Source organism: Tympanuchus pallidicinctus, unplaced genomic scaffold (genome assembly GCF_026119805.1).
Source record: "Tympanuchus pallidicinctus isolate F22 unplaced genomic scaffold, pur_lepc_1.0 scaffold15, whole genome shotgun sequence".
In the NCBI taxonomy this organism is placed as follows: domain Eukaryota; kingdom Metazoa; phylum Chordata; class Aves; order Galliformes; family Phasianidae; genus Tympanuchus; species Tympanuchus pallidicinctus.
The window spans coordinates 10149889-10176001 of record NW_026294669.1 but is presented as its reverse complement, the minus strand read 5'-3'; the positions used below and the strand labels follow the sequence as shown (position 1 = coordinate 10176001).

General features: G+C 41.3%; 2 protein-coding genes across 5 annotated transcripts in view; one reads left to right on the top strand and one right to left on the bottom strand.

Annotated features, from left to right (window-relative positions):
• Nucleotides 1-8: 8 nt before the first annotated feature.
• SEC22A (SEC22 homolog A, vesicle trafficking protein) lies at nucleotides 9-21005 on the top strand. Of its 3 annotated transcripts, XM_052676148.1 has the most exons (10): nucleotides 22-99; nucleotides 425-603; nucleotides 2272-2500; nucleotides 4645-4846; nucleotides 5735-5898; nucleotides 7127-7321; nucleotides 11871-11989; nucleotides 13505-13570; nucleotides 14772-15741; nucleotides 17972-21005. In XM_052676148.1, exons 4-9 carry the CDS (start codon nucleotides 4665-4667, stop codon nucleotides 14970-14972), a joined length of 927 nt encoding a protein of 308 aa, XP_052532108.1. In that variant the 5' UTR covers nucleotides 22-99; nucleotides 425-603; nucleotides 2272-2500; nucleotides 4645-4664; the 3' UTR covers nucleotides 14973-15741; nucleotides 17972-21005. The 3 variants fall into 3 exon arrangements, with proteins under 3 accessions (XP_052532109.1, XP_052532108.1, XP_052532110.1); XM_052676149.1 differs by lacking the exon at nucleotides 425-603 and having other exon boundaries at nucleotides 9-99; XM_052676150.1 differs by lacking the exons at nucleotides 22-99; nucleotides 425-603; nucleotides 2272-2500 and adding an exon at nucleotides 3023-3114.
• The window catches only part of ADCY5 (adenylate cyclase 5), a 198788-nt gene continuing 192022 nt past the window's right edge, over nucleotides 19348-26113 (bottom strand). For both annotated transcript variants that reach the window (XM_052676145.1, XM_052676147.1), the window contains exons 18-21: nucleotides 24621-24884; nucleotides 24069-24273; nucleotides 23271-23395; nucleotides 19348-21906 (exon numbers count right to left, since the gene is read on the bottom strand). In XM_052676145.1, the coding sequence (XP_052532105.1) occupies nucleotides 21778-21906; nucleotides 23271-23395; nucleotides 24069-24273; nucleotides 24621-24884 (723 nt within the window). In that variant the 3' untranslated portion in view covers nucleotides 19348-21777. The remainder of the gene's footprint in view (nucleotides 21907-23270; nucleotides 23396-24068; nucleotides 24274-24620; nucleotides 24885-26113) is intronic.

The following is a 26113-nucleotide window of genomic DNA, read 5'->3' as shown; positions in this document are numbered from 1 at the left end:
GTGATGGCGCTGGCGCGCCGGCGGACGTGGCCCGTCCCCCACAGTGCTCCGCGGCCGCCGTGGCTGTGTTGAGGTGCCGGCGCTCCGCGCTCCGTTCCGGTGAGGCTCCCCGCTGCCGTTGCCGTGGCAACGCGGCCCGTTCGTCGCCTGCGGGCCTGAGGGAGGGCGAGGAGTGGGGAAGCGGGGGGAGGGGGCCGCCAGCCGGCCCTGTCTGGGACTGTGCTGGACTGTGCACGGGGTGTCCGGTTGGGCCGAGGCCTTGCTGTCCGCTGTGCTGGGAACGGCTATACCGGGGTGCTTGGGAGCATTGCGACGCGCTCCGATTTCTGGGCGCTCGGTGCTGAGTGCCTGCGTAACAGAAATGAACGGGATGGTAGTTGAATGTGGCGTAAAAGTAAGGCAGGTTGCGTTTTTCATCGCCCAGCAGAAGGGACGGGCCTGGGGCCTGGGGCCACGTGTCAGAGCGGCGGAGGCCGACGTGTGGTGAACGGCGCAGGAACGGGCGGGCTGCGCTCCTGCACAGCGCCGAGCTTTGCTCGTCCCTGAGCCCGCACGGGCCGTGTTTGCGGCGTCGGACGGAGCTCGGTGGAGACGTGCCGGCAGGTGCGTGCCGGGAGCGGTGTGAGCGGCGCGAGCGTAGCGGGGTGTTGCTGTAACGAGCTCTCCCTGCTGGTCCCCGGGGTTCAGAATCTCCCCGAGCGGTGCGGTGGTTCAATTTGTAGAACCCACGTAGTTTCTCCGGGAGCTTTTCAAGTTGCTTCTTGAATTTGCTTGACATCTGGGCGTCGGTAGCATCCTGTGACAAGCAATCCCACGAGCTGACTGCGTGTCCTCTGAAGAACCGTCTGTGTTACCCCGAGCCCAACACCTGGCACTGCCCTCAGGGCTCACAGAGAACAGGATAGCAAACCCCATCCCTCTCGTTTCCCCATACCTGCGGTGGGTTTATGAACCATTTGTGGTGTGAGTGCGGAGTGCGGTTGAAGGACATAGATTATTATTATCTAGTATTAAAAGTAAGCAGCCCTGTGTGCAGCAGGAGGATATTGGAGCTTGGTGGTCCTTGGGGTCCCTTCCAACCCAAGCCATTCTATGATTTTTTATTTATTTATTTATTTTTTTTTTTTTTGAGGAAAGCTTGTGGAATTTGAAGTAATGGTGAAGTAATATCTGCACTTTTGAAAATGAGTTTAAAAAAACACTCTTAAACTTAGTACTGAAACCACTCCCATATCACTAATGCTCTTTTCTCAGTCTCCCCCTCTGTATGTCACATTACTGCCTGATGCCTTCTGTGAATCTGTTGTCTTGAGGGCTGCATGAAGTCGTTTGTTTCTTTTCAAAGATTTAATAAACTTTTAAAAATGTTTTCAGGTGAGGCTGAATGTTGTATTACAGTATAGGTGCTGTACGTGTGTGTACATGTGATTGTGCAACAGTGTGGTATTTCTTTTATTGACTTCATTTTCAGGTGGCTTTCTGAATGTGCTGAAAGCTGTGGCTTCTGCTGCTGGTCCAAGTTCAGGAAGCTGAGAAAAAAACAGATCTTTTCACTGGTTGGATTTTCAAAATGATGATAGTGGAAGCTGGTTAACTGTTGATATTAAGACAAACACAGTTTTTTTTCCCTGTGTATTTTATAGTGCATGGAGAGAACTGGCCGGTTGCAGTGTTGGCTTATCTTCTGTAACAGACTAATTTCTCTAAGTAGGAGTCCTGAGGAATGTAACTGTTTTCGTTCTAGATTTATGCAAATGTTTATTTAAGATATACATCTAAATGGAAAGAATACCTCTAATGGGTTCATTATGATGCCCACGCATACATTCTGTTGTTAGTGGTGCTTTCTTTATCCTTGAGTGTAGAACAGCTCTTGTTAGACTGAATACTGAGAGCCTGAATGCTCTGGAAATACAACTGTGGTCATGTTGTGCTACGTTCCTAAATTTTCCAATCAGAGGAAATAATGAATTAATTGAATTTAATATGTGAAGCGTGTGGTAGGATTCAGACAAGGCAATGTTATTCTGCATTAATAATGTACTGTACAGCTGGCAATGTATTTGTTCCCAAATGGCTGAAGTAATGGGATTTCTTCAGTTTCTGGTAAGGAGCAGTGAAACGTTTTAATATTCCTGTTGCTTGAGTACCCGTGTGATCCTGTTGGGTGTGTTCAGGCCTTTCCAACCAGTGTGCCCTCATAAAAAGAGCGTAAGAACGTTGTTAGCCAGTAAATACATTCATTATTTTTTTTCTGATTGTTCTCATCAGATGGCACAAGATGAGCTGTAACGATCAAGATCATTTCAGTGGACAGAATAATACTTTTCCTTCCGAGAGCTGGCAACAGGATTCTGAGCTCCTCCTGCAGTGCCACCATACTCACTGCCTTTTCCTAGGATGGGACATGGAGATAAGTTCCTGTTTTCACTTTAGCTGCTAATGGAGTTATTGGCTTCATCAGTGGAAATGCAGATCCATGAAATTACATCTTGTGCAAGTAAGTTAAGAGGGGAATTTTAAACTTTGCTATCCCATTTTAGTTCTTATGTTCATATTGAAATAACTTGCAGAAGTCCCTTTCAGAATTAGGTCCCAGGTGATAATTATGTGAGAACCATTGCAATTTAAAGCTCCTCTGCAGTTTTGTCATGCTGTGGAGCTGCTGCCATGGGCACTTGGCTAGCAGTATAGTTAAGGATACAAGAGATGTTTGTTTTCCATGTGAGTTGTCTTGCTGGAAGCATATACATCAATTTAAGCACACATAGAGAAAAAATTTCTAGAACTGCAGGTTAAATTAACTCTGGGAAGTCCTGAAGTTGTTTTCTGGTTGCTTTTATTTTTTTGTTTGTACATCCTCCTGGTCAAAGCACTTTGTACAGTGAAGAATTCTGTGATGAAATGGTGAAATGACAAGCATACCTTATAGAGCTCTGAGGCTCTCTGTAGACTACAGACAGTGGTGTCTTCTGCTGCTGTTCCAAGTTCAGTGCATAGCTAACTTGCAGCATCTCAAAACAGGCTGAAGTTTGCTGATGAGGCTGAACTTCTTAAGTTGGAAATTACAATAAATCTTCTGTGTTTGTATCTGCACATGTGTCTTTCTCAGCAGTAAGTACACACAAGCAACTTCAGTATTGATTAATACTCAGTAAGTATCCTTATTTATAACCTTTGTGAAGTGGAAAAGTGGAGAGATTAGAATTCAGGGGAAAACCAACTGTTTCATTTACTTTCTTTTATGAAGAGGCAGTGCTAATTGAGGAAAATCTGGATTCCTAGGTTTTCAGAATCCAGTCCTTGAGCTGCTACGGCTCGTAAAGCACTGTAATGTCATGGTTTGAAAGGTGCTGCAAACATGTCAGTATTGCACACTAAAGCATATTTCAGTTGTATTCAGAAATCTGTTTTCTGTTGCAGTTTATGACTATATGAAACTTCAGTAGCATCATCTGAGGGAGGCAAAACCCACTTTTTTTGCAATTTCTGAAGTGATAGGTGTAGCAAATGGTAGGAGTCAGCAGAGCAGTGTTAGGAGTTGACAAGGAAGTGTTTGCTTTTGGCTTCAGATTGATTCTAGCAGTTCGCCCACTTGTCAGAGTAATCTTTTAAAAAATCTGCATAAAGCTTGTCTTGATAAACTTCTGCATGTTTTGATTTAATGTGAGGTTTGAAGAACTTGGAAGTTTTAAACTTGTCGTCTCTCCTGAAAGACTTGTCTGTAGGATGGGTGTTTATACAGTTGATAGTGTTAATTGCCTGCTACAATTTTACTCCTTTTGTGTGGGAAATGTTTAAGTACACAATTTTTTTGTTCTTTAAGTGTCTGGATTCCCCAGAGCTTTAATTGTTACACTTGAAAATTCAATACTGGAAAAGCACACAGGCTTTGCAAGCACCTTCTCATCTTGCCCAGTGTTTCCATGTTGCTGACAGATGTGTTTCACAGATGTAAAAATGAAGAACCAGATAAGAAGGAAGATGCATTATGTGTAAGAAATTCTTATGTGATTTGGGAGAGCAGGATTACCTTCCTTGCTGTTTTTATTCCTTGATATTTTTTATTATTTGATATCATCTCTGTTTGTCAAGGTACTTCAGCAAGCACTCAGTAAGAGCTTCATGAAAGCATATCAACACTGTTGCTATAAAGACCTGGATATGTTTTCTGTCTGATGTATGCTTATAGCACATACTTTTCCTATCCAGCTGTTGTTTGTGCTGTCATTTTTTTCTCTCATTTGAAAAAATAATAATAAAATTCTCAGCTTGAAGAAAGCAATTACAGCAGTGCTAAGGCTGAGTACTAGTGTATCCCCTCCATAGGTATCTTTGGGTGAGAATTTATGGCAATTCTGATTTTAAAAAAAAAAAAAAAAAAAAAAAAAAGGTTTGGAAATGGACATTCTGTTTACTGCCACTTTGTGATTTACATGGACTAATAGGTCCTTTTCACTTACAGCTTCAGTCTGAGTTGTAGCTGCAAATAATCCCCCTATTCTGTTTTTAAGCTTGAGCCCAGCACAAAGTTTGGACAGTTTGATTAATCACTCCTTTAATTAACTCCTTTGTTTTCAGTTGGACCTTAGTTCTGATTCATCTCCTCATGTATTTCTGAGTTCATTTTGTGTTTTGCTTTAGGTTGTTGTTAACTGCTGGCAATGTCTATGATTTTATCTGCCTCTGTGGTCCGTGTGAGGGATGGACTCCCACTGTCTGCATCCACCGATTATGATCAAAGCACGGGAGTGCAAGAATGTAGAAAATACTTTAAAATGCTCTCAAAGAAACTTTCTCAGCTTCCTGATAGATGTACTCTGAAAACTGGACAGTACAACATAAAGTAAGGCTTCTCTTTCATATAATGTAGCATCTTTTTCCACACGTCGCATCCTTTGTCTGTAAAGTTAATGCTTGAACAGTAGAAATGGTTATTCAGAATAATCATAGAATCACCAAGGTTGGAAAAGACCTCCCAGCTCATCCAGTCCAACTGTCCACCTACCACCAGTATTCCATGTCCCTTAGTACCACATCCAAATGTTTTTTAAACACCTCCACGGATGGTGGATCCATCACCTCCTTGGGCAGTCCGTTCCGGCACCTGACCACTTGTTTGGTCAAGAAATTTTTCTTAATATACAACGTGAATTTCCCCTGGTACAACTTGAGGCCATACCATTAGTTGTGTCGCTAATAAGAGTAGTACTTGGCAGTATTTGTATATCAAAAGTTGCAAACTGAGAAATAGTGGAAAGATTTGAAGCCTGGTTACACTTCAGTAGAAGTCCTAGTTCAAAATTTATAACACCTAATTTCAAAGTTTTTGACTTGCTAGAAGCATTTTTGTTAACTTCAAAGTTGCTTTTCACATAAAAATGATCACATTTGTCCTTTGTCATTGCAGTTCAACTATTTCTTATTTATTTTCTCTTTTTAGTCTGCAGCAGATTTAAAAGCTATGTAATAATCCCAAAACTTGATTATCTCATCCGTGGATGAGTGGATGTGTACATATGTATATGTACATACACAATGTACGTGTGTAAAAACATTGACTAAAACTGAATTTATTTTCTTGTAGAATAGAGTTTGACTTTTCATTAAGCATTAGTTCCTTTGTTATCCCAGTATTTTGCTTTTCTGATTGTGGAATATGAGATCAAACTAATGAAGCTGCCTGTTACCTAGAAAGACATTTGAAATTCTGGTTTTGTTGTCTCAATTACAGCTTTATCAGTTCTCTGGGAGTAACTTACATGATGTTGTGCACTGAGAACTATCCCAGTGTTTTGGCTTTCTGCTTCCTGGATGAGCTTCAGAAAGAATTCATCACTACCTACAATATGATGAAGACAAATACTGCTGTCAGACCATACTGTTTTATAGAGTTTGGTAAGGATCTGATTTCTTTTCATGCTCATTCTCACACTGACTCAAATGCTTATTTAAATAGATGTGCAACTTAATATACGCAAAACAGAAATGTCTGAGGTAGCTTGTAGCTGTGCTTCAGGTGGATTTGGAGTCTGATGTAACTCCCATTAGGATCGGTTCGAAAGAAAACAACTCTTGGCTTTAAATTGGGCTACTAGAGTTTTATACAGACATTCAGGTTAATTTTGGCTCATAACTTGTTTGACCAAATCAGAGTTTAGCTTCTCCTAGTTAATCATACATGGAGCTGATGACTTTGTACTTCTGAACCTGTGAAGGCACTGAGCTTCATAAATTCCTCAAGTAAAAGATTGCGTTTTCTTGTTGGCTCTTAGCTATGCAGCAGTTCTGATTCAGTGCATGGAAAGGAGATGTTTTTATTTGTCTTATGATAGGCATTTAATCTTCTGTCACGCAAGCTCCAGATACAACTAATCTCATATAAACCTGATTGCAGCTCTTATGGATTCTATTAATATCTGTTGCTTTAATACTGTAATCTGTGTGTTATTTTAAGTGTTCTTATAAGTGCATCAGAGCAAAAAACCTGCAGTTTTGGAGGAAGTTATAATATATATCAATATCTATCTAACAAATATTGAGGAAATGCTCCATCTAGTTAATTTCTCTGTAGTTTAGTCGGTCTATTAGTAACAATATTTGTATGATGTTTGTCTATAAAGACTTCCTTAAAATTATTTTATGCTTTCATTTTACTAATTGTTGTGTTCGAATGTAGGTCTGTTACAGTCTTTATGTTGCTATAATGTGGTATTGTTTTTCTCTGCCTGCATATTTTGCAGGCACAACTCATACCCAAGTTTATACTTGAATTCAAGAATTAATTTTCTCCTAAGGATGTTTAACTTAGCAGAAAAGCTGGAATAAGGGCAGTAAATCCATTGTATTAGCAATTATTTCAGTATCATGCAGTGAAAAGTCTTGAGTTTATTCACTATTATAAAGTAATTAGCTTTCTAGAGATTCATTTTTTTCCCTGCAGAATTAAATAGCACGTGATATATTAGTCACAAAACTGAAATAGTATTGGAACGTGCCAAGAAAAATGTAGGCATTTCAAACCATCTATTCAAGTTTGAAAAGTGTGTAGTGCATAAAACTGCGTGGTTTTGGGTCGCTTTATAAACAGAAATCCATCAGGATATAACTTTCAAATTTTACACAGATAATTTCATTCAGAGGACCAAACAGAGATATAACAACACGCGTTCTTTATCAACAAAGATGAATCTTGCTGACATGCAGACAGAAATCAAACTGAGGCCGCCTTATCAAATTTCCCTGTCAGAACTTGGTTCAGCTAATGGGTTTGCACATTTATCTGCAGCAGAATATAAGGGTACCGGTAAGATATCTGCAGGTAAGTTTTAAGCTTCTCTATTTGCATCTTTAAATGACAAAGATAGAGAGTTGTCTTTATTGTAGTCTTTCATAGAATCATAGAATGGCCTGGGTTGGAAAGGACCACAGTGATCCTCTAGTTTCAAGCTGCTGCTGTGTGCAGGGTCACCAACCGCCAGACTGGGCTGTCCAGAGCCACATCCAGCCTGGCCTTGAATGCCTCCAGAGTTGGGGCATTCCCAAAATGTTTCTTCTTCAGAGAAAAAAAAAAAAAAGGTTTTTCACTACGGTATTCATAAAATGCATGTTATATCACGACAGTTTTATGCTTTAGCTTAGATATTTGTTCTCAGCCCTAAGTGTTCCATCTTTTTAAGGCGTTCATAGAGAGCTATGGGCCTATTCAATGGACAGCTTATCGAAGGAAAAAATCTGCATGAAAATAAGCAAATGAAAAAGAGCACTTAACAAGATGATTGCTTTGGTGTTTTGGTTTTTTTTTCCACATTCTATGATATATCACAATTTTAATTATGTCTGCCCAGAGGGATGCGGATGCTTTGAAATTTCACAATCAATGGATACTTCCTAAGTGCTATGCTAAAATAAGTTCTATCTGAAATAAGTGCTTTATGTGTGATGTCATTTTGTATTGTCATACTCACTTAAGCAGTCTTTAATATTTCTTTTTTAAACTTCATTTGACCTGATGTAGGAAGTAAACATGGCATGATGTGGTTTTCAACTGGGCTGAAACTTATGCTAAGATTTCTTATTTTGAGTGCTCCGAATCAGTTTGTAACTAGAAGAATTATAAACAATAAGCATTTATTTATTGAGAGTTCTGCCTGCATCAAAGTCAGCTGTACATTTAAACTGTTTATGATGTGGCAGATAATCATCTGATTTATCTTTTCCCCACCTCCCCACAGCCTGTCTGTATGGAAGCTGTTCTGTTGTCCTCTTTCATTCTATCTTGGCTTCTGGTTATTTTCCCCCTTTTGATTACTTCTAACGTTCTTCCTCCTCTGAATTCCTTGTATCTCTCTGTTCAGTTATCTGTTTTCATCCTTGAACTGCTGTAGAAACTTGCCATCAAAGGGCTGCATGTCAGTGGTTTCCGGACTGGTTCGGCCCAGTTCCATGACCAGCGGGGCAGAGGGATTTGTGGATCCGCACCTCTGGAAAAGGGAAACAGGGGACCCCAAAATAATTGAAAACAATGGCAATAATCTGAGGTGGAACAAATGATTTACTAAATATAGTGTTAGCAAAGTACAATGAGAGAGAGAGAGTTTGTCTGAATGGTAGATAGGCCTCACCACAGTGCTGAGGTGAGAAGTGCAGTCCAGTTGAGTGAATGAAGGAAAGCAAACGGCGAAGAGCGGGCGAAGAAGAAGGCATCAGGTGACCTTGCAGAGAGTTATATCTCCTCGCTGACTGCAAAGCCTCCTGGGGAAATGTAGTTCTCCGTCGGACAAACAATTGGGACTCGAGCATCAGAAGTCAAACCCCCCAGTGCATTACATGATGTTATGGTGTGGAATACTATAACAATCATAAAACCCATAACAGCTGTACATTATACAAGGCTTGCACTTTCCTCTTCCTTCAGCTCTTCCAGTTTTAGATGCTACTGAATAATAGCATCTTGAATGTGACTTCTGAGCATGTCTGCGGACACCTTCATAATACTTCACACTTGTTGTAAATTCTCTCCCTCCTTGAAAAGAGCCTTCTCTGGATGTTTACTACACAGACTGTTCACTGGACTTCAGAATTTCCCTTTTGCTTTAAGGACAGCATAAAATCATAGAATCACTCAGGTTGGAAAAGACCTTAAAGATCATTGAGTCCATGACCTAACCATACTACCCTAACTAACAAACATCTGCTAAATCATGTCCCTTACCACCACATCCAAACAGTTTTTAAATACGTCCAGGGATGGTGACAAAATCACCTCCCTGGGGAAAACCTATTCCAGTGCTTAACAACCCTTTCTATAAAGAAGTGTTTCCAAATATCCAACCCAACTCACCCTAGCACAACTTAAGGCCGTTTTCCTTGTCTTGTCACCGATGAGAGGAGACCAACCGTGCTCTTGCTGTGAGCACCTTTCAGGTATTGGAAGAGAGCAATAAGGTGTCCCCTCAGCCTCCTTTTCCCCAGACTGAGCATCCCCAGTTCCTTCAGTCTCTGCTCATAGGGCATATTCTCCAGGCCCTTCACAAGCCTTGTTGCCCTTCTTTGGACCTGCTCCAAGGCATCTCAGTGTCCTTTCTGTACTGAGGTGCCCAAAACTGAACACGGTGCTTGAGGTGAGGCCTCACCAGTGCAGAGTACAGGGGCAGGATGACTTCCCTAGTCCTGCTCACCACACCATTCCTGATACAAGCCAGGATGCCACTGGCCTTCTTGGCCCCCTGGGCGCGCTGCTGGCTTGTATTCAGCTGACTGTCCATCAGGACACCAAGGTTCCTTTCTATCAGGCAGCTTTCCAGCCACTCCTCCCCAAGCCTGTAGGGTTGTTGTGACCAAAATGCAGCACCCGACACTTGGCCCTAATGAAACTCATGCATCTCACAAGAAGATGTGCTGTGTGTAGTGTAACTTTTACATATGCTGTCCTGTTAAAAATATGCCACGCTATAAGTGAAGTACAATAAATGAGTTGGATAGGAAGTCAGGCACAAGTGTTGTTGCATGGCATGGTAGAAATTAATGTGTTTTGGTTGTGTAAAGGTTTGATAAACTATTATCTATTACTTTCTTCTACCTGCAGTTGGGTGTATATCCAAGCTGTAGTGTTTTAGCCTCTTTCTAAATAGTTATCTAAACTTCAAAGTTTTAGTTCAGAATTTCTGGTTTCTTTGATCCTTGCCTTGCTGAAGAGAGTTTTTGATATAGCTGTTATGATCTTGTAAGATCTGTAGATGGACTGACTTGAGGACAGCTGGCCTTTGCCCTGTCTTATCCAGTACCCCTTCGTTCTTATGGTTTTGCCTTTATTTTACCGTACTTAAATGACTTTTTTTCCTTTGATAGTGAAACTGAGATTTATTAAGCCCGGGAGAGCTTCTGGACATCAGTAGCACTGTGCAGTGCCCTTTATAGTTTTTAGGTTTGTTTGTTTGTTTTAATAAGAGGGAAACATTATAATTTCACGCTTCTTCAGAGTCTCTCTTGTTTAACTGACAGCAGTGTTTACTTTTCCTCCCCATGGTTCCAAAGAGGCATTTTAAGCACTTTAATACATGCTGCTTTACAGTAAACCAGTTTTCCTGGTTACAGCAACATGGAGAGCTGTGTGTGAGTTGTCAGAACTCACCGGAGAGCTGCTTTTATTCACTAGTTAGTGAAACACGGGGACTTGGGAGCAAAAGCAGTCACATAAGCCCTAAGCTCTTTGCTGCACTCTAGGTGAGATGGACTATTTAGAAAAGTTGGGAGTCAGAGTTAAAGAACAGTTTGGTGTGCAGGTACTGTATGTAACCATAACAGAGTGATTTCTAGTAGTAGTCCTGTAAGTTCATTATTAAATACTGAATGTAGCACAAGTGAGCTAGCAGAACTCGTTTTGTGCTGTAAGTTACCACACACTGGTAGTCAGACAGCCCTGTCTGCTTATCAGTGTGACGCCGCTTTGGTCATTGTCTTGTTTAGTTTCTGCAACTTCATAAACTGGATGTGTGCAGCGTGCACAGCCAGGATTGGGACCCCTTTCTCTATTAGTGCTGCGGCTCATTAACCTCATTCCTCACATCTTTACACTTGAGTGGTTCCAACAGAATGATTTAAGCATGGTTCAGCAGTCTTTTTGTTTTCCCTGTGTTGCTAAGAGTTTTGCATCACTTCTTCATATTTGCTTTCTGTTATTAATTATGGAAAGGCACAGTCAGTGCAAACAAACACAACCGTTATGTACTTGTGATGTTAAGATAAGCCTAAAGGAAAGAGTGTTTTAATTTTAATGTCCTTCTAAACACTGTCTGGAAGGCCTGTATGAGATTTTAAGGTTGGTAATGTGCTGTAGTTTCAAAACTATTCTGTTTCTGCCTATGGTAGTACTTCCTGGCTGCACTTTTTAAAGGTAGAGGAGAGTAATAGGTTCTGGCTCAGAGTGTTCCAGTTCAGCAAGCAGCTAAATAAGTCTTGATAGGTCTGCTAATACATTAGTGTTAAAGAAAAACGAAGATTGTGAGAGGAGCTCTTAAGTATGTGACCTATTACCTGGCTATTAATTGTGGGCAAATTTTACTAGCAAGTGCATCATTTGCATTGATTTCCTGGCATGTTTAAGCAGCTTTTAAGACCTTACTGAGGTCTTGTTGAACGTACAAGAGTTAAAGACTAAATATAGTGAGACAAGTTGGTCTTACAATAATGGAAGGAAAATATGCTTTCCTTCAAACTTAAAATGTTTCCTTTTCTTAAAAAATAATACATTTTGTGGTTTGCTTCAGCAGCCTCTTGTGAACTAGAAGACTGGAAAAAGTAGATTAATATTGTACTATATTTTTTTAATATACCACTTGGACTGAGTTTTTCTTTTTGTCTTTTTGCAGCTCCTCACCAACGTCTGGAACCTGTGACCCTGCCTGGGATTGTCTCATTTGTACTCAGTCTCCTGTGCGGAGCTTTGAATTTAATTCGTGGCTTTCATGCCATAGAAAGTCTTCTGCAGGTATTGTACCATGCCTCTGAATGTGAGTTGTGCTTCGTGGTAATCGTGCTGTCATCTCTGAATGTGCTTGCTATGTGAAGGAAGTCTTGCCAGCTTTATTTTCACAAATATGTGGTTGTGAGGTCAGATCTTTATGACACTTACGTTGTTTATAAGCTGTGTATCCTTTCTGAGAGGGATGCATTGTTTGTTAATGTTGGGAAATACAGAAGTAATGGAAGGTGAGGAAGGAAGGACCAGCGTTCTGTGTAGATACTTTGGTAGTATTGGGTATGTGAACACCAAATTTTTTCCTAAGTGTATGCCAGGATATGAAACACTCTAATAGATACTATGAAAAAACACTTGTGAGGAAATGATGGACAGCTGTGAAAATCTGGCCTTTTTTTTTCTCAAGTTCTGTGATGCAGAGATCTGTAAAGCCACTTTGTAAAACCCTTTTTTAGAAACCTTTCTGCGTTTCTGTTTATTTTTCATAAACTTCAGGTTACTTATTGTTCTTGGTGTTCTGAAAGGCTTAATGCAGGGGAAACTGCCGAGTGATTTCTTGTTTCCAAACAAAAATGTACAAAAAAAGTACCTCAACCCCCCCATGTTTATTTGCTTATGTGAACTCTGCCCAAACCTTTATTCTGGGTATTGACAGAGTTACATGTAAAGACTTAATGAAATAGTAATCTTGGAGGTCTCAGCAAGAGTTAGCAAGAGGACTGAAAGTGCCCCATGCTGTGGGGCCTTCTTGGCCCAACATGAGTGGGATTTTTGACCCAGCATTTGTCCTGGATATTAGCCAAACTCTGTTATAACTGTGCTTCAGCAAATGTGCTGTGAGGCAAAGATTTGCCCGTGGTTTAGGAGAGTGCTGCATTATGTATGTATGTAGGTCAGCTTTATCATAGAATGGTTTGGGTTGGAAGGAACCTTTAAGATCACCTAGTTGCACCCTGCTGCTGTAGGCAGGGACAGCTTCCTCTGGACAGGTTGCTCACAGCCCCATCCAGCCTGACCTTTATGTACAGACCTACACATTTTTGTCTGTGTTGTTTTTTTTTCTGTTTTTTAAACACAGAGTGGAAACATCTGTACATATCAGGTATTTTTTTCCCATCTTTTCCTTCAAGAAAACAAAATTTTCTAATAATCTGTCTGATAAACTTGTTTTGTTTGTTCTTGTGGCCATTAATGTAGAGTGGCCTGCGTTGTTCTCTGTGTAGCGTTTTACCACACCCTAGTGGCCAGTTTGTGTCCTTCTCTTTTACCTTGTTTCCCATTCTTGGAAGATACAGGAGAGTAGAGTTGTGCAAACCTGATTTTAAAGGCAGTTAACAGCATTTAGACTCGAATTTTCAGAGGCATCTGGAGAATGTCCAGTGCCAGCTTTGATTTAGCTTACACAGGAATCTGTGTAAATCTCTGTGTAAGGCTGTCTTAACATACATTGAAGAACTGCCATGGATGCAATCTGGTATTTCATTGAAACATTGTAAAACATTGCTTTTTGCTTTGTTTTCACAGAATGAAGGTGAAGATTTCAGCTATGTTATTGCATTTTTTCTCGGAACAGCAGCCTGTTTGTACCAGGTGTGTTCTGGTGCTTGCCTAATTCACTGAAATTGAGACACATCTCTTAGTCATGCATAAGTGTCAACATAGAATCACAGAATTTTAGAAGAACACATTTTCCTAAATGTCACAGCTACTTGGATACAGTCATTATGAAAATAATTTCTGTATTTTAATGCATTGATCATAGACTGTCGCACAGTAGATTCATACATACATCTGCCTGCTGACATGTTTTTCCAGGTAGTTGATTAAGAGATCTGGTGTAGCTTCTCTGTTATAATCTCCATTGCTTGAGACTTTTGTTTACTTCAAGTACAAGTTTCTTAGCTTAAGTGTATCTAGCATTTCTTTCCTTTGGAAGGATGTGAGTGTATATATTAATACATAGGCACTGCACCCAAGATTTTCTCCCACTTCATACATTCTCATGCATCTCTTTCCTTTTGAGATCTTTCAGTCACTTTCCACTGTGTTTCCCTGTCTGATGTTTTATGCTTACATTTCATGTCTGTAGGTTTTCCATAAAGTAACCCCAGTACATTATATTGTTCGGCTGCAAGTGTAAAATGCTTTGGCATTTTTTGAGGAACATAAATGATGAAAAGAATGAAGTGGAATTTCTCTGGCATAGATAAAACACAGCAAATAAAGAACCAAGAGCATACTTAGATAATCTGATGATGAATTTGGTTAAATATTGGTGTGAACATCATTATTTGCTCTGTGGGAAGAAATTTCGATTAAAAATTAAACCTAAGTGACGCTGGTATTTTCCTTGCAGCCCAGCAAGAACTGTCTTTGACAGATGGAAATGGCTGAAATGCAGATGAGGCAAACTTTTTTTCTTTTCTTTTTTCTTTTTTCCTTTTTTTGTGGAAACGAAGTAGGCAGAACAGTAGCAAAAGTGAAGATAACACAAAGCAATGTGGGACAGTTGTGTCCTTTTAGAGATTTTCCATGTCTTTCCCACTCTTTCCTCTGAGGAGGATGTAAACTGGGTCTTGTTTCTTCTGAAGCAGAACAAAGAGCATGTTTTTGACTGGAGATTGCCAGGAACATCCACTTTACTTCAGCATGGGCTAAGTTAACACCGGTGTTACATGTTTCGAGTTTGACTTGTTTGTGGGATATTTTCTGCTGATTAATTAATAACTAGAGGCATTTCTTTATTGGAAGCTGCTTTCTGTGCAGTAACACCGTTTTTTTCTCCTGACAGTGTTACCTGTTCGTATATTACACAGGCTGGAGGAATGCCAAATCCTTCCTGACTTTTGGGTTAATTTGCCTGTGTAACATGTACCTGTATGAACTGCGCAACCTGTGGCAGCTCTTCTTTCATGTGACTGTGGGAGCATTTTCAACGTTGCAAATCCGACTGCGACGACCGCAGGGGAAGTCCCCAGATTACAATGTGTGACAAGTCCTGGAACATTCAGAGGCGGTCTTGTTCCAACAGATATTCACTCTCAGGAATGTAAAGCTGTTCTCCAAAAGAAGAAGCTGGCTGGATGGCGCTTTTTGGTTTTGTTCCTTTTTTTTAATTAAGCAATGTAAGATGCCTGCGGACGTTTTTCACTTGCTGGTTAAAAAACCTTTTCTTTTAAAGGAACAGCTGAGGACACAGATGAATAAAGAACTAGAGGACAGAAGGGGGTCATATCGTGTAGTAAAATATGTATTGATGGGAGACTAATTTGGGGAATTTGGTGGCATGAAAAAAGCTTTGCTCAAGAGTATGTCAATGATGGAAGGAACATAGAGTATGTGTCCTGCATATCATGCAAGCTCTTCACTTCCAAAATCAGTTTTGCCTTTGTGAGGCAGTAGAGGATAGGCTAAGTTAATATTAAAAATGCTGTTGCGTATTAGCCAACTAGATTTGGAATATGTAATCTACTAAATTTTGGAATGTTTTGTTACACGTTGACATTTGCGTGAGTGTTTTCTTGATTAAAACATAACCTGGAAACTCTTTGTTTCTTGGGATCAGCTCTTTGGCACCTGTGGCCCTCCTTCTAGTGCTATAAACACTTGTATGTTTTGTCACCGATGGTTTCCTTCCGGTTGTCCTTCAAAAATGGTCTGTGTGGACAGGGTTTTGTTTCAGGAATGGTCCGAAGAGTTCTGCCACTCAACCCAGGACTTCCCCTGAGCTGTGGAGAGGTTGAAAGGAAACGGACCAGCGGGTGAGTAAAAAAGAGTAAAAAGGGCTATTCTTCTTCTTCTATACCTTCACAAATGGGAGGGGTAATGAAATAAACAGGAAGATAATAAATCTGTCTGATTAACATAAATGAAAAACCAAATTGGAATGTTGTTCATTTTTGTGGCTTTATGTGTTTTTATGCTGTGATAGAACCTCTTACCTTCAAGAGGGCCATCCTCGAGGTATTCAGAGGTATTCCTCAAGTTTGGGAATGGACCAGGAAACATCTAGCATTCACAAAATACAGTAGCAGCAGTGTTGTACCACTTTCAGTTTCTGTGATTTCTGTGATCAGTTAGATTGCTTTTATATTTGGCAATTAGATGGCAGCTATCTGTGCTGTTTCATGAGATGCAAGTTGAGAGAATTTAATGTGTGATTTGTAGTAATGTAAAAATTCACTGAAATAGGTTTTTTTTTTTAAAATGTATTGTGCTGTTGGATTTGGAGACTGGCAGAGCTTTGCTGTGCTCTAAGGTGTCACAGTTCATTCCAAAATGGTGCGTGTTTCAGTAGGTGTTTAGAGTCAGATTATCACTAAGAGAGCTAGATACTTTATTTAGTTCTTTAAAAGGTCATTTTAGGCAAGAAAATTATGTAAACCTGAGAAAGAAACCAGGCTTTTCTTGCTCATAAAGTCCAGAGCAGTCCTGCTGCCTTTTCACCCTAGTTGGTTGGTAGGGAAGTTCTCATGAACACCCAAAATACCTACTCTGTTTTTGGCTTCTGCTTTTCTGCATGTGAGGACTTTTCTCTTGTGTCATGTCTTTGGTTTATATGTCAGCAGGTAATCTTGTTTTCTCTGTGAGTCCTTCCTGCTGTTTCTTAAGGAATTCTTTTCTTAAGGAATGAAAACTTCCTTTGCTACAGCATGTGGTGCCATGATTGTGTTCCAGTTCTGCTGTCACTAAAGTAGTGGATGATTAGCAGGTGTAGTGAATGAATGCAACTGTTACGTAGCAGAGGACAGTTGGATTTTTGTTTGCTTGTTTTTATGGCACCGATTAAAAAAACAATTTCACAAGGAAAATTCAATGATGCACGTTTGGTAGTCTGACTTTTCATCACTTGCTATTACTGCGTGCTAAAAATGTGGCTTTTGAGCTAGACTGTGATGTCAGGATGTGCTGAAATGTTGTGTAAGATGAAATGCAAGATAAGCGAGAGCAGTTGGTAATTCCCAGGGCTTCCTGTCTGCTTGTAACAATCCAGCGTTATTGAAGGAATAGTAGGTGCTTCCCTGCTGGTAGCTGCAGACATCAAAGTTGGACTTGTGAGGATGGATTAATGAAAGATGAATACTCTCTGGAGCAACGTGGTTTGTTTTGGTTTGAGTTGTGCCAGCCATTCACTGTTGCTTGGCTGTTCTGTGGCATCTAGTAGAAGCAGAGCCCAGGTCATGCTGCGTTTATGGAGTTTGTCCTCTCTAAGGTTGGAATGGGTCCATCCAGCTGCCTCACCATCATTTTGTTTGTGTTTTGTTTTTGAACAAAGGGTCATGATCTGAGTTCGCTTGCAGTAAAGAATCACTCGACGCTTGGCTGATTTGCTGTATGAGGTTTGATTACCCCCGAGTGCCCAGTTTGAGCTTCTAGAAATTTAATTCATTTTTCCTTATGTGCTTTTCTTTAGTGCCTGAGCTTTCTCTTGGTGGTCTGCTCTCTTACATTCAGTATTTGGGTCCAAATCACGTACACAGGCTCTGTCTCTCTCATGTAAGGAATGTATCTAGTGAGGGGATGTAGAAAGAAGGCAGCTTTCCATCCTGGAATGTATTTATGTGGTACTTGGACTGATTTTTAGATATTTCAAATCTAGCAGAGATCTACAAGATGATGGAAAATGGTTTCCTTTGCAAATATTGTGGTTACTTAACGTTCAGTATGGATTCTTCAATATATCAATCATTTCTTTACTGAAGGACCAAGGAACGACTGATTTGGGGTAGTGTGCCTGTGCTGCCCAGCTGAAGCTGCATATTTCTTTCCAGTAGATGGCTGTAGGTGTTTGGATCTGAAACAGTGTGCTCGAAAAGCTGTAGGGCCAGCTGCTGGTAGTGCAGCTTTCTCTGTCCATGCTGATCCTGGGCAGGACAGGCCTGACGCGAGGCACACGGTCTCCCCACCGTGTTGTGCAGCTCTCCTGAGCAAAATGGGGACAGAGAGGTGCTCAGGGATGAGAAGATAACAGCAAACCTCTGCTTCTTACAGCAAACTGCCTGCCTGCTGACTGCCCAATGCTGCTGCCTTCACTGCACTAAAGTGCTCCAGCTTCTTCTGGAGAAGAAAAGCTCGTGACAAGGGAGCAAGAGAATGGAACCTGAGGTGAGTTTTTGCTTGTTTGTTTTCATTTGTTTTGGATTGGTTTGGCTTCATTCAGCTACATTGATCCTGGCAGACTGCATCCCAAATGAGCTCTTTGCTGCCCCTCAATTGGAACATTGCTTTTGGGTTAGCTGGCAAACATCCTAAGACAATTTTGAGAGCTCCTGTTCCCCCCATAAGTTCAAAGTCAAAATGACTGTCTTCAGAAGCAGTGGACAGCAGATTTTTCCCTCTAGGCAGTGTTTTTAGCTGCAGCTTATTCCCAAGTAATGTAATGTAGGAAGATGGGGTCCAGGTGTGCTGGCAGTGCAGGACATCTGTAACAAATGCAGTGCCTCCTACAGGTACCATTTAATTCTGCACAGGCAGACACAATGCAGCCAGCATTCATCAAAATGGTTTTTGGATGGAAAATAAAACACTGAGGGAAAACAGAGGGTGTGGGCAACAATCCTCAACTTAAACGAGAGGGCACAAGACTGTTTTTCCTCCCTTTAGGAATACCCTTGTTCAGCTAGCCCCAGAAGTGGCTTATGTCAGGTAATGTCCTGAGATGCTGCTTCATGACAGCATGAAGCAACTCCCCAGCACCTTCCTGAGGGCTGGTTTTTAAGCCTGTCTTTTAAGACATTTATCCCTCCTTCTTAATGCAGGTTTAGTCTCAGTATATGTACGAAATCTCACCTAGCAAGGAACAGATTTGAAGTCATTCATTCCATTTTTACCTGCCTGTATAAAAGGACCCTGAACTGAAAAAAAATCAGTGAGAAGACGGAGCCTTTTGTTTCCCAGTTCCACCTCAGACTTCTGGGGATTGGTGTAGATAAGTGTGGCACTTAGTGGAGCAATCCAGCAACTTTTACCTAGAAAACTGACAGGGGCTGCGTTGCCCAAGCAGCTGCCTTCTTTAAGGTGTCTTTGTGAGGACAAATAGACAGGTATCTATGGAATGCTTTGGAAACTAAGATCTACTTCAAATACACTTTTTTTATTTTTATTTTTTAAATCAGCTATTCATAGTGCTGCTGTCAGGATGTGTCAGCTGTCCCAGGACTAACGGCTCAAGGTAAATGTGTACAGCATTCCTGCACTAGAGGGGAGTTGGGATGCCCCCTGTGGAGGCAGGGACTGGGAGAGCTCTAAGTGGGTACTGTACAGTACTGGTGTGGCCCCATCATCCCTCTGTAGTTGAGAACTGACTGCTGCTCTGTGCCATCTAATCTCTTCACTAGCCAGCTGCATCTAAAATAAAACAGACACGCTTTACCAGTGAAACAGTGTTTAATATAGTTAAATTACTTAAATAGATTTCAATTTCCATGGGAAATCATAACTGTATCCATTTTTGCAAGATCCAGAATAAAGAGTGTGTGAATACCCCTTGAAATGATCATGACACACTGTCAACAATCACAGCTAGAGATACTGGGGACTTGAAATTTCATTGACAACACAACCTCCTAAGATGAATCGAAAGTTAAGAAGACTGCAGACGTTCATAAAGCAGAAAGCAAACCTAAAAGTGAGTGTATGGCATGGAGGTAATGGAGCTGAGTGAGGGGATGGAGGGGGGGAGGCGGAGGGGGAAAGAAATACATAATGGGGTGATGCAATGTAAGTATTCTGCGCACCAGGAGGGATGGCAAGGAGCAAAAGTATAGTACAAGGGCAGACTTGGCAGTTTTACAGAAGTCTATACTATACTTTTCAGAAATGTTTCCAAGGGGAAGGAAAGGGGCAATGCCATTTAAGCTCGCACTTAAATGGCTTAATGCTAGGGTTATGCTTAGCAATATGGCAACTTAAGACCGACCCATGGATTTTTACTTATTCTTGTTGTCAAGTAGGAAAAAAAATAAATTACCACCACAGTGCAACCATTAAGGTGTTAGTACTACAATAATTCTGCCCTGAGAAGAGTGGAAAAGAACTTTATTAAATGTCAAAAGATTGGAGCCACTTTTAGCGCTAGCCAAATTCAATATCAAAACTCACCCCTCATAGAATATAAAAAATATAACTTTTTAAAATCTTTTCTTTTCTTTAATAAAATATCAAGGGATTTTTCTTTCATAGCTAGAAAAGGTACATAAATGGTAACAGTGAACTATTCATAAACCCCCGCTAGTGATAAAGATGTCGGACACAATATCAATGGCACTGTATTTTAAGGTCACTCATCTCATACACACATTTGCCATCAAAGCCTCTTTTTGAAGATCAGCTAATTAACTCCTGAAAATGGAAAATGTGACAGTTTAAATAAGTGCTTACTACAGGAAAGTCAACTCTGTGCTGCAGTACATAGTTCTTTGTAATGTCAAATGGCAGTTACAATATCAGACGATTCTCATATCATCAGATCCTATTAATCCATCTCTGAAAATTGCTTTTTTCCAAATAAAAGTTCAATTTTTTTTTCCTCATAAGAGTTCCTGTTACAGTTAATTAGAAGGTCTGCTTAGAGCTTTTTAACATGCTCGACAGATACTGTCTCATTAGCTAAAGCTCATAAAATAAGTCCTATATATTGTTAAGATGCCACCTTCTGTGTGAATGCTGCATTGTACTACTGTACCTTGTTGGGTTTGGGTTTTTTTTTTTTTCCTCTTCTTCAGGATTGCAGATTTTTCTGGATTTTCCTTTTAAAATGCATCTGATTCAGCCCGGAACCTCACCTGTTTGATTGTATAGTGATAATCTGAAAACTGCCAAGTCTGTGTTCAGAGTATTATGCACAAAAAATTACACAAGTCTAACAGGTTATATACACCTCCCAACACACCTTGGTGTGGACAGCCTGCCTTCTAATTTATATATAATTTACAAAATATAGAATTTGGTATTTGTTAGATCTCCATGTTTTCAATATTACAAAATAAAAAATAAAAAAAAAAAACAAAAACAAAACAAAAAAAAACCCACAACAAATTTCAGGGGAGTTCTCTCCCACAAAGTGTCTCTTGTTTACATCTAGTCTTTCCCATGTAAACTGATATATACCGAGGATGAGCACAGAAGACTTTGTAATAAATATGTTTGTCCAACCTTCTTTCTTGATCTCGATCTTCCCCGTCAGTAGATGTGCCAGCCCCGCTCAGAAGAGCAGTCATTGAGCCATGTAAAAGAAGGGAGAAAAGAAGGCCAGGGCTAAAATGTCTTCTCACACTAAAACATTAACGATGCCATTCTAAAAGGCCTTTTTGTGTGCTGCAACAGTGGGTGTCAATTTTGAAAGCCCATTCAAAACAGCTAATAAAAGCACAGTGGTACACTTCAAATAGCTGGCAGTATGGGATGGAAACGTTATGGGAGTGCAAATCCATTCCAAAATAATGCTTTGTAGTGAATCATACATTCCTTCAACCAAGTAAATGTTGTGTTGCGTCAATAAATACTTAAATAGCTTCTTAGATCATCCTGCAGTAGCAGCCTTGGTAAGAACTCCAAATTCACGTCTTATCTGTGAATGCTGTAGTACACATCTTTGGTCGGTTTAGCACTCAGCCAGGAGCAAATCCCAGGTGGTTTCTCTCCATTGCCTTTGGGGACAGGTGGCCAAAGAGTTTGCTGATACCAGCCCTAGAGTCACTGTGTGAAATTTCAACTGCTTTGCATTTTTAAGTGATTCTTCTCCGAGTCACAATCTTCTGTAATGCAGATCCCACCTTTGAGCGATGCTGCAGTTGGTGCTAACTAATTGGAGGCCCTTCGTTTAGGAAGTAGGTGGTCATTTCTCCTTTGCCTTTGACCTTAATGACCCCTCGGTATTCCAGCTGATAGTTGTTGGCTGCTAAAACCTGGTACATGTCTGTGGTAACCTGCGGAATAAATGAGAGTTAGCAAGTGCCTGTCATGCTTTCCACACAGTCTGTTCATTTGTTTTTGAGGTGAACAACAGGTAGCGTTAAAGGAGGATCGTTCTGTTTCTAAGTTGACTCTCCTATCAGTCACTGAGAGATTGGATATCAAAAGCTGCAGAACAAACACAGCCTTTAGAAACCGAGCAGCTACAGAAGCCATACAGGTACATGAGTTGGAGAGAGCTGCACTTTCCAAGACATAGCTTTTAGGTATTTTGCTGCTCTCAGTTACCAACTGGGGCTCAAAGCGTAGTTTGCAAAATCCTATCAGGCACTTCAACCAACCAGACCTCAAGATTTTGAGATCTGACTCACAGCACTTGAGTTCTAACTTGAGATCTAACTCACAGCACCCACCGACAGACCCATCGTGTGAACGTCACATAAACATTAACTCCTCACATGAACATGAACTTTGACAAACAAGCACCACAAAAACAGCAGTAAATTCCTGTTAATTCCTATCTGCTCAATGGCAAACCCTTTCTTTGTATTTTCTCATCCTTTTTCAGGTAGCTTCTAATATTTCCATGCCTGCCTTCCAAATGCTGTAATGTTGCTGTATTGTTTTGCTTAACTTGAAGAAAAATTGTTTGGGGACTGTCTTGAGGGACAGTTTAAATGGTGTTGGATAAATACTGATCCAGATTGATCTGGTTACCTGACAGCTGAGTTGGAAAGAGACAACATGAACTTTCCCTCTCGGCTTTCACATCAGTTACTGCAATTATTTTTTACATCTCTTCAGTACTTTCCTAGGGAACAACAATCTGCAGGTGCGGGCATTGGCTCAGCAAAAGCAGGACAGTGAAATGAATCCCTGGGAACGTCACTGCCTGAGCACCAAGGAGATGCCTGGATTGCAGCTTTCCATTAACCAGTTTAACTGCCCTCACTCTTCAGGTTGTTACTCCCATTCCAGTAATGCCTGGCTCCTGGCTAGCTTCACAACAGGGAAGGCACAGCAAACAGAGAAGTGACAGACAGAAACACATTTGTGACTCAAATCCTCGCAAAATCAAACAGCCCACACTTGTGTGCAGTCCCACAGGGTGGGTGGCAGGCATCACAGCTGGAAGGAAACTCAGCTCAACACTTCCACTCAGAACTACTTTGCAAGTGTTTGACCCAAGGCTGTTCCACTGGTCAAAATTAAAGGCATAACGTGATGCTACCACTGGCATCCCCCGGTTTGCTTTTCTCTCAGTGCTGTGTAAGTAAGTATATGACATAAATGAATAAAACACAAATTCCAATTCTGATTAAGTTTCAAAAAACCATGACACAGGCACTATAAATGAGTTCTCCAGTGAGCGCCTTACCTGAATCCTGTCGGGCACCCCTGTGCTGTCCATTCGGCTGGCTACATTCACCGTGTTTCCCCATATGTCATACTGGGGCTTACGTGCCCCTATCACCCCAGCTACAACAGGACCAATATTAAGGCCTAGAAGTAGGGGAGAAATGCATCACATATGAAGCTTGAGGCAGGTTGTTTTTCAGTCAGGAAAAGACATCATAAATTAAAGTTGGCTGCTTTGATCAGCTGCTCAATCCACATCTATTTTCCAATGCCAGACAATGGGATAAGGGTTATTTGCCACCCAGCTGCCAAGCATTGGACATGTGTACACAGCTACTGTGATGCTGGGCAGTTGCAAGATGGGCACTGTGGCACCCTGAAAGCCTCCTGAGTAAACTCAACACTGGACATCCTCAGTCTTTAATCTCCTCTCCTGTCTCTTTTATTCCACTGTCCAATACCAGCTGTTGAATGGCACCACTGGGAGTGCGGGCAGGAGAGCACATCGCAGATGCAGTGAGCCCAAGCAGAACCACCCCGTGTGACCATGCTGTGATAACAGATTCTGTGCACAGAGGACTGTTGCTCAATCACTCCTGGTTCTCCAGGGAGCTTTGGTAATAACATCTCAGCCTTAACTGAACTGCTCTGACATTTCACAGAGGCTGAGGCAGGCAGACTATTATTTTCCTGTCACTGGGTACAGAACAATCAACGTCCCTGCACAGCTAAGGTAACGTCTATGTAGTTTCCTCTCTAAGATCCCCGGCTCAGAATGACAGCTACCAATACTTAATCCCATAAACAGTGACATTACCTATCTTCATCTGGAAGTTGTTGAATGAATGTTCATTAATGTATTTCATTTGGTCCATTAACCTCATGGCAAAATCAGCCAGAGCTTTGATATGCGTCTTCCCTTCCTTGTCGTAAGTGGAGTCATTGAGGCCTGACGCAGCCATATATGTACTGCCAATGGTTTTGATCTTCTCCAGCTGCCGAAATTGGTCTTCACTTATTATCTGTTACACAAGAGAATTGCAAGGGAACTGAATAAACTTGTCAAATGCATACATGCTGGCACATCCTTGCCAAGTACCCTGCCTTGATACAAGCACTACAAAGTGCTGGACAGAGTCTCCATTACTCAAATTACAGAAGGAAAGGGGATTAATCATTCTGAGGATGGACAAGGGAAGGAAAGGGACTTTCATCTGAAAGAAAAAGAATTAAAGATTTCTGGAGTGAGGAGAAATGAAACATGACACGAGGATTCAGTAAGCCACCTTCCTTCATAAGCTCAGCAAAGCCCAAATAAATGAACTCATCGTTCAGTTTTCTTTAGCAACACGATTTTTCTGTGACTTACTTCATCAAAATCGGCAATGATCTCATTGAGCAGCCTCAGGCACTCCACCCCCTCATTGTTGGCCTCCAGCTCCACGTAAAACTCAGAGAAGTTGCTTATGGAGGCGAACATGACAGCCACACACTCGCAGGACTGGTAGTACAGTTCATCATTCCGCCGCTCCTGAGCCAAGAAATGGGCTGCCACATCCTTCGGCAAAATGTTGTGGAGGAGGCGTCTGTTATAGGCCTGCAGCTCCTCCATTTCTTCTTTCTCTTCAGTGGCCTAGTTTAGGAGGTGAGAGTGACACGCTTATATCTTTGGGTAACTGCTCTGAGGGAAAGAAAAAAGCTGAGCACGAGCTTGCAGGGAGGACAGAAATAGAAGAAAGGGGGGAATGGCAAAGGAGGGCAGAGACGAGCAATGCAGGCTCACATTTTGCAGTGGAAGACTGTGTATCTGTGTGCCCGTGTATATAAAAGCCAAAGGGCCTTTCTGCCTGGCTGAGTATGTGGTCCCTCCTTTTCCACAAGGTTTATGGGGTACTATGATGGTCATAACATACACTTATGGAGCCCATGAAACAGGTTGGACTGACAGGCTGAAGAGGATTTTTCACCAGCCTGTAAAGCCCTTGGCTCCGGTGGCAGAAGGGGAACATCTGGGCAAAGGGGACCATGAGGAGAATGGGCTGCTTTGTTTTTGTTCTAACAGATGTGGACTTGAGGCTGGAACCAGAACTTCCAGCAGGATGTCTTCAGTACTAGCATTGCCTCAGGTCATTGTCTAAAGTTTGTAGGTAGAAACGTAGAGATGCTTGCTTCTCTCTCTTCCTTTACCCCAATATAAGCTGCAATATTTTACCCCTTGTTTTACTTTTTGCTGTTTTGAATATTTCTAGGAAAAGACCAATGGACAAAAGCAGGGTCAGGCAGTAACTGCAGAACGCACAACAAGCTGAAGGGACACCGTGCAGTTCAGCTTATGGGTGCCCCAGAGCCATCCTGTGCACCACTTGCTCAACAGAGGCAGCAGTCAAAATTCTAACACTGCAAAGCCCTTTAAAACAGGTTTTCTTTTAATTTCCTTCTCCCCTCCCCCTCCCCCAAATGACTTTTGCTACTGCTGGAGAGCTGGAGTCAAAAAGAGAGCAAATCTGGCACTTTTGCACTCCATGATGGACTAACGCAGCACAGCCATCCATATCAGCCACCACATAGAAGGGATTACTGTTCCAACATCCCTCTGCCTCTGCTGGCAAAGGGACAAGCAGGAGCTGCAGTGCACTTTGCATCTTTTCTGGTTTCTAAAACAAGATGTTTGAAACTGGAAATGGGGTTAAGCAAAGAAGGATGTTTTAGAAGATATGTCCAGACAGAACAAGGAAAACATTTGACTCTGCCTGGAGAAACAGTATGCTCACACTTGGGACAGCCAAGTCGGCTCATCTCTTCTGTTATTTTACCATTTATAAATGAGGATAACAATGTTTGTTGATCTGCTTCCTAAGGAGC

Coding starts and splice junctions, on each gene's coding strand:
- SEC22A (XM_052676149.1), top strand. CDS start 4,665: ATGTCTATGATTTTATCTGCCTCTGTGGTCCGTGTGAGGGATGGACTC. Junction 4,847..5,734: donor ACTGGACAGTACAACATAAA/GTAAGGCTTCTC, acceptor TCTCAATTACAG/CTTTATCAGTTCTCTGGGAG. Junction 13,571..14,771: donor CAGCAGCCTGTTTGTACCAG/GTGTGTTCTGGT, acceptor TTCTCCTGACAG/TGTTACCTGTTCGTATATTA.